The 7,102-nt window shown below is 41.1% G+C and overlaps 1 protein-coding gene across 1 annotated transcript; it reads right to left on the bottom strand.

Annotated features, from left to right (window-relative positions):
* Positions 1 to 1,544: 1,544 nt before the first annotated feature.
* LOC117417675 (alpha-internexin) lies at positions 1,545 to 6,953 on the bottom strand. Its single transcript, XM_034029861.3, has 3 exons — positions 5,861 to 6,953; positions 4,043 to 4,167; positions 1,545 to 3,681 (listed from the first exon to the last, which is right to left on the bottom strand). The coding sequence occupies exons 1-3, from the start codon at positions 6,923 to 6,925 to the stop codon at positions 3,450 to 3,452; spliced, it is 1,422 nt and encodes a 473-aa protein (XP_033885752.2). The 5' UTR covers positions 6,926 to 6,953; the 3' UTR covers positions 1,545 to 3,449.
* Positions 6,954 to 7,102: the final 149 nt, after the last annotated feature.

Here is a 7,102-nt window from a genome sequence, read left to right as displayed (position 1 = left end):
ATTGGTGTGACAGTCATGATTGGTACTGTAAAACTACTTCAAGTCTATTGTCCCATTACTGGGCTGTTAAGACATGAGTCAACTGGTCAGTAACATTGTTGAAGTTGGTCCACGATTTCCATTACATGAGAGTAGATGTTAAAACTTCATGCTGATTTGAACTCGGCTCTCGCCAAGATAAGCACCAACTAAGATGTAGCTTTACAGTAAACTAATGTGATCCATCTGTGTCTCCATCCATTTGCGTTTCCTTCCATCTGATGATGTAGATATCCTTCTGCCTAGTGTTGATGGCTGAAGTGTAATGCTGGCTCCAGGGATCAGCTTATTTTGCCTCCCCAGCGCATCAGCACACACAACGGCTGCGATGCTGGCTCCAGGGATCAACTACAGTGTGGTCTCCCCAGTGCATCAGCATGAGAACTTTCTGGATTGAGCTAAGTAGGGTACATCTCTGGGGTCTTCAAGTGGGCACCTTCCATCCTCGGTGTTTCGTCGGCTCTGATTGCTCAGCTAGTGATGAAGGATTCAGACTGAGCCCCGGCTCTGATTGCACAGCTAGTGATGAAGGATTCAGACTGAGCCCCAGCTCTGATTGCACAGCTAGTGATGAAGGATTCAGACTGCGCCTCAGCTCTGATTGCACAGCTAGTGATGAAGGATTCAGACTGAGCCCGGGCTCTGATTGCACAGCTAGTGATGAAGGATTCAGACTGAGCCCCAGCTCTGATTGCACAGCTAGTGATGAAGGATTCAGACTGAGCCCGGGCTCTGATTGCACAGCTAGTGATGAAGGATTCAGGGGCGGTGGTTTTTTTTAACTGCATGTTGGGCAGCTCTGACAATATAAAGGATTAGCCAGGGAACCCTCATGAAGCATGAGCACCAGGGATACGACTGTCTGCCATTGTGAGGCAGGGAGCTTGGGAGTGAGGCCTGACCATGGATATGTGACTGACTAGAAGCACAGGCAATGATAAGAAAGAAACAGCAAACTTGCTAAAGCGATAGAGAGATAGTTGACAAATGGACATGTTGGATCAAGCAAAGAACAAGAAGGTATTGAGCAGAAAAGGGACAATGACAACTTCTTATTGTCAAAGTTATATCGACATTTGCTTCTGTTCAAATAATTCATTTAACATGACTTTCCTACCCACTTCCTATGTCATGACTGTTTTGTCCTAAATCACTGCGCTAAAAGCTCTGATTATTTTAGCATGTTGAAAATACTGAAGTGTAATAGGTATGCTTACATTTTTATTGCAGAATCAATGGAAATTCAGAATGTAAAGGGCTACCCTACATATCTAAAGTGCTCACTTATCGCATTAGTTTTATTTACAAAATGTCATGCACTTGAAGATATTGTACGTACTAGCAACTCAACAAAGAAATACCTTAAATCTAAAAACAGATGAAACGCAGAATCTGTAGTCATTGCCCATGTGATTTGGGATAAGAAATAAGTGTGAGGATTGTTCAAAGACCAGGAGTAAATAAACTGAAATATTTACACTGACAAAGGAGACAGACCCAATGGGGAGGGTGTTTGTGCCAATTCTTTATTGATGTGGGCCTTACAGCAGACAGGAACAAGGAGTTAAGAAGAGAATCTACTTTCAATCACTACCCTTTTAGTGCTAATTCATTCACTTCATACTAGTTCACGTGAACAAAACACACACCCTTAACGGCATCATACGGTAGGCACACAGATCTTCAGGTCTCAGAAAGCTGCTGCTGTTAAGTCATTTAAAAAACCTACCGCATTTCATTGAGCATGTTTTTTAGGTGTTGTGTGTGTGTTTTTTATGTTAATCATAATGAAAGCTGGCCACAGATACAGTACAAATGTTTGGCAGTGCAATTTTAGTGGTTAGATTTTTCTAAAGCAACGCTTACCGCTCTTGTGTACCTAGACTTGTCTACAAAAAACATACTAAGGCTTAAATACAACATTGGTCAGATATAGTGTATGGCTTGAAGCAAGAGATGAAGAAATCTGCTAGCATTTTCTATTACAAAAGTGGCACCACAACAGATTTGGCTCAGCATGTATTTGATGCATGTAAAGTCAGATGCAAAAGAACACATTTCAAATAGATAGAATAAATAGATAGTTAAGGAAAAGACTGATCTTTGTATATTGTGTTCTGATCCCATTACACATGGACCCCAGTGATCTTAACCAGAAAACACACAAGTCCCTTAAGTTATGGGACCTCTTTGTTGTGGATCAGCCTCGCCTACTACCTTAGAGAATCTGTCAATGTTTGTTTTAGACATGCACAACCTACTGGACATGTGATTCTGAACAATGCAAGACTGCATTAAGGCTAAGATATATATATATATATCTTTGAACTAGTCTTTACCAGTTGCAATGCTACGGCTATGAGGAGAGGTATGCAATCTGGGGAATACAGTTCAGAGTGTTACTGACAACACAAGCCCGTGCTCTGACTAGGATTTTAAAATACTGTGGCAGTGTTGTATGTAAGAGACCAGAGTTGTTTTCTTTCTTTCAATCTCACCCAGTTATAGTTTCCCATGTACATCTGAGATGAATGCATTCACTGTGACTGATAACATGGGTACTATGGTTATGTGACAATACAGTCAATGAGCCACACTGAAGAATCATGCAAACATGACAGCACAACATGCACCTAATGTTTTGGTTTCTTGTTTTGTAAAGAGAAGGTGAAGAGAAACATTGGCTTTGCACAGTTTGATATGACCGGTTTCAGAAAGGAATTGTACATTGGATTGCAAGATAACATCAAAATACCTTAGAAGTGATTCCTAGGATTCTGAGCATAAATGCTTCATGGTTGTGAAATAAACAAACAAAAAAAAATCTATTGATTTTTATGTCAGCGATACAGGCATTGTAGAATGTGTTAGCGCAGCATTAACAGCTAGGCTCTAGTAATAAGAAACAAATTTAATTAAATGGTTGTGCATTGAGGTTACCAACACAATGTCATGAATATTATTTCAGAAGCTCTCAGGTTTAGAGAACCAGAGTGATTTATTTGTCCTTGCATGGAATAGACTTGATAGAAAGTCATGGAATAATATTCATGGTATGTCTATTATCTTTTTTAATCAGTTATTCACTTTGCCTTTTTATTGTATTGAGCAATTCAGATTGCTATTGTAAATGTGTAGAAATGCTATACTCTCTGAAGGTACTGAAACATATTTAAATGTGTGTATTGACTATCAGAAGCATGTTGTTACACCTCTTACTTGTGCTTACTTAGTTTTCTACAAGGTGGGTTGTGTCACTGTTCAATAAATAAGGATCTCGTGACTGGAAAGGAAGGTGAGGGAAACGTCTTGGAAATGAAAACGGATGGAATTTATTGGAATGGAAAGGCTATGGGGAATGCTGCAGAACAATTTATCTCTGAAACTTCCTTGTCATTTTTGTTCTTGGTTTAGTTTTTTTGGCTGCTTGGGTTTGCCTCCTTTTGGTCGGTTTTGTCCACCTTCTTCGTGGACACGACAGTCTCCTCTATGAGCTCCTCCTTCTGATCCTTCTTGGTGGATGCCTTGGAGGAGCTGGTGTAGACCTTTGTCTGATAGCCATAGCTCAGACTGGGGCCCATACTGGGAGGAGGGAAGCTGATCCCAGCACTGAAACGAGTTTCCTCCCCTTCCAGCAGCTTCCTAGATAAGACAAACAAAGAGGCATCCACTTGGGTATTGGAGAGCAAGGATGCTGTAGTGATTCAATACTGACGAATGTTATACACTGCATTTACAATTCTAATACTTCCATGAACTGAGTTTAGGGAACTTATTAGGGTAGGACCCCATCATCCCACGTCTTTCTGAAATCAGATCAGAGCATGGCAACAGGTGACTCAAGTGCTGCATCTCTCCACTATGTACATAGCATGCTTAAAAATAGATGTTAAGAAATGTACAGGATGACAGCTTTGTGAAATGCAGAACTTCATTCTGCTCTCTGCAGCACATGGTTCATCTCATCATAATATGTCCCCAGCTTGTTAGTGATATGTTGTACCTGTAAGCAGCAATCTCGATGTCCAGAGCCATCTTGACATTGAGGAGGTCCTGGTATTCCCTCAAATGGCTGGCCATCTCGTTCTTAGTGCTCCCCAGCTCGTTCTCTAGCTGGCCAATGGCATCCTGTGGTAAAAGGAATTTGATTATGTCACCAATAAAAAATACAGTACACAGGTCTCTGCATCGATCTACTTTTCTGTATACATGAACTGTATGATACCGTTAGAAATCAGACAACGCCTTTGTTTTTCAGATTTGAACATGGTTTAAACTATGAACTAAAATATTATTTCCTTAATTATTTACAATGATGAACAGTATACTACTGTTAAATGGCTTCTGAGCAAGTTCCCTCAGTTTGTTTTCAGTTGAATTAGAAAGCTACATTTAGAAGTCAGAGCTCATGTGTGAATGTAAATCATAGGGAATATGTTCATAATAAAGCGAGTAATTGTGCTTCGTCACAAAACTGCTGTCCCATTGTAGGAGCCTTCGTGATTAATAACAGCCACTACAGTTCTGTACCAATATTTACAGACTTACATGGTGCTAATACATTCACAAACTGCCTTACGTGAAAACAAAACGTAAAGTCCATTGATGTGATGTCTCGTAATGTGTGCTTGTAAACCACCAGCACAGAGTTATGCAATCATCTCTTGCGTATTAAGGATTTAAGGGCTCAAGTAGTTATAGAAGATTACAAACAGTAATATCAGTTTTTAAATATTTTGGCATACCAAAAATTGCATGTGTTGCATCCTTTCAATTGATGCAACCGAATAAGTTTCCTATCGGAGGTTTAGCCTTACTAATTCCCTTTTAAATACTGTAGTATGAACAGCGTCAGTTTCCTGCGCAAATTAACACCTGGAAGTGAATACAATGAATGCAAATACATGCATTGCGGAGTAGAGATATGAGATATGTTTAGATTGGTGTTAATATTCTCCAAACCTACTTTAAAATAAATTTTAAAAAATCGCTGTAATGTATCTCATTGTTGGCTGTAGTGCTTCCAGTTGAGGATTTAGCATCTTAAGCTTGATCTGGAATCCTCTTTCTCTGTTATCTTTGTCAATGGTATTAACCTTGCTCCTGTGCCGATGACCTTTATGAAAGACTGATTCAGTACCATGGACAGAAGCCGGATCTACGCTCTCAGTACTCTTGAATCTCTGCCATTGATTACATATTTTCACTATCGGAGCATCACATAAATACTTTATCATCCAACAGCCTGACACTTAATACAATACCTCACCAGATATATCAATCCCTTCCTGACACATATAATCATCATCGTTTCAGCTGGAATACAAGCAATTCAAATCCTAATAACATGTCGTTTTATTTTCCAGGTGATTGATATTGGCAGTAATCCACATACAGTATATGTAACCCTTCTAACACATATTATAGGACCACCCGACCCGCTCCTGTTTATTGCTGCGTATAAACTCAAATCGTGAAGCTTAACAATACACAGGAATAAATATATCCCATATGTATCCAATGCGATCAAGTTTGTCTGATACTAACTTTAAACATGTTAAAAATATAAATACTTTTAATTTAATAATGTACAAATGTACTTTTAATTTAATAATGTGTGTGTGTGTGTGTGTGTGTGTGTGTGTGTATATATATATATATATATATATATATATATATATATATATATATATATATATATATAATGAACTCAATGCATTATATATGTCATATATGCTAATACAGATACAGACACTCAATAAATGATTAAAAAAGTTTAAATAACGTTTTAAAGCACAGTACTCTGAAGAGCAGAGCTTACCTGGAATCCGGAGAGCTCCTCATTGTGCCTCTCCTCCATCTCCCTGATCTGCCTTTCCAGAGACTCGTTGGTGCCCCGAAGACTTTCCATTTCAATGGTCCTGGACTGAAGCTGCCTTCTAAACTCGTTGATCTCCTCCCTGCTCGCCCGGATCGCGTCGTTGCTCTTGACCGCCTGTTCGTTCAGGTTAGCAAACTTGGATTTGTACCACTCCTCGGCAGACTGCAGGTTTTTGGATGCCAGGGACTCGTACTGACTCCGAATCTCCTTCAGCGCAGAGGTAAGGTCAGGCTTGCTCACTTCCATCTCCACCGACACCTGGGCAGCCTGTATCATAGCCATCAACTCCGTCACCTCTTCCTCGTGCACCTTTCTGAGGAAGGAGATCTCGTCCAGGAGGGACTCCACTTTCTTCTCCAGGTCCAGCCTGACCATGATAGCGTTGTCCATATCCTTCTTGTAAACCTTCAGGGTTTGATCGGCATCTTCCCTGGTCCTGACCTCTTCCTCGTACTTTGCTCTTAGCTTCTGCAGGTCCTCTTCAATGTTGTCCCTTTCGATGAGTATCTGCGATTTTTCACCGTTGATCTCCTCAAGCTGGGATCGGAGCTCTCGGATCTCTTGCTGATAGATCTCGGCTAACCGGGACGGCTCTGTTTGCCGCTGCCTGTGCGCAGCCAGTTCGGTCTCCAGAACCGTGTTCTGCTGTTCGAGGTTACGGACCTTGTCGATGAACATTGCAAACCTGTCATTGAGCCCCTGCAGTTGCTCTTTCTCGTTGGTCCGAATGATTTTGAACTCATTGTTGAGGACCGAGGTTTGGGTTAGATCAAGGTTTTCACTGGACACTGGAACGAAGGCAGACCGTCCCGTCCTCCTGTAGGAAGATCCCAGGGCAGAGGTGTTGCTCCTGGAAAGAGACTGCGACCTGAAGCCGCTGGAAGAGATGGAGCTCCGAGAAGGGGAGCTGGTACCCAGCCTGGATGGGGAGGGCGAGTAGCGGGGGGAGTCCCCAAAAATCTTCCTGTAGGAGGAGGAGATGTAGAGATCCGATCCGTAACTCATCTTGTCGTCTTAGTGGAAAGAGCGCAGCTGTGCCTGTGCCCTTTTATATAGCAGGGCAGTCCAAATCAATAATGAACTTCAGTCAGAGAAAGCAGCTTACCCAAGTCAGATTGATAATTATTCCTATACAGCAGCAGTTTCAAAGAAGAGAGTCCTTTTTTTTAACATTCTACTATT

The sequence above is a fragment of the Acipenser ruthenus genome, chromosome 13 (assembly GCF_902713425.1).
Source record: "Acipenser ruthenus chromosome 13, fAciRut3.2 maternal haplotype, whole genome shotgun sequence".
In the NCBI taxonomy this organism is placed as follows: Eukaryota; Metazoa; Chordata; class Actinopteri; order Acipenseriformes; family Acipenseridae; genus Acipenser; species Acipenser ruthenus.
Note: the sequence above shows the minus strand (reverse complement) of the source record. Positions and strands in the feature narration are given on the sequence as shown.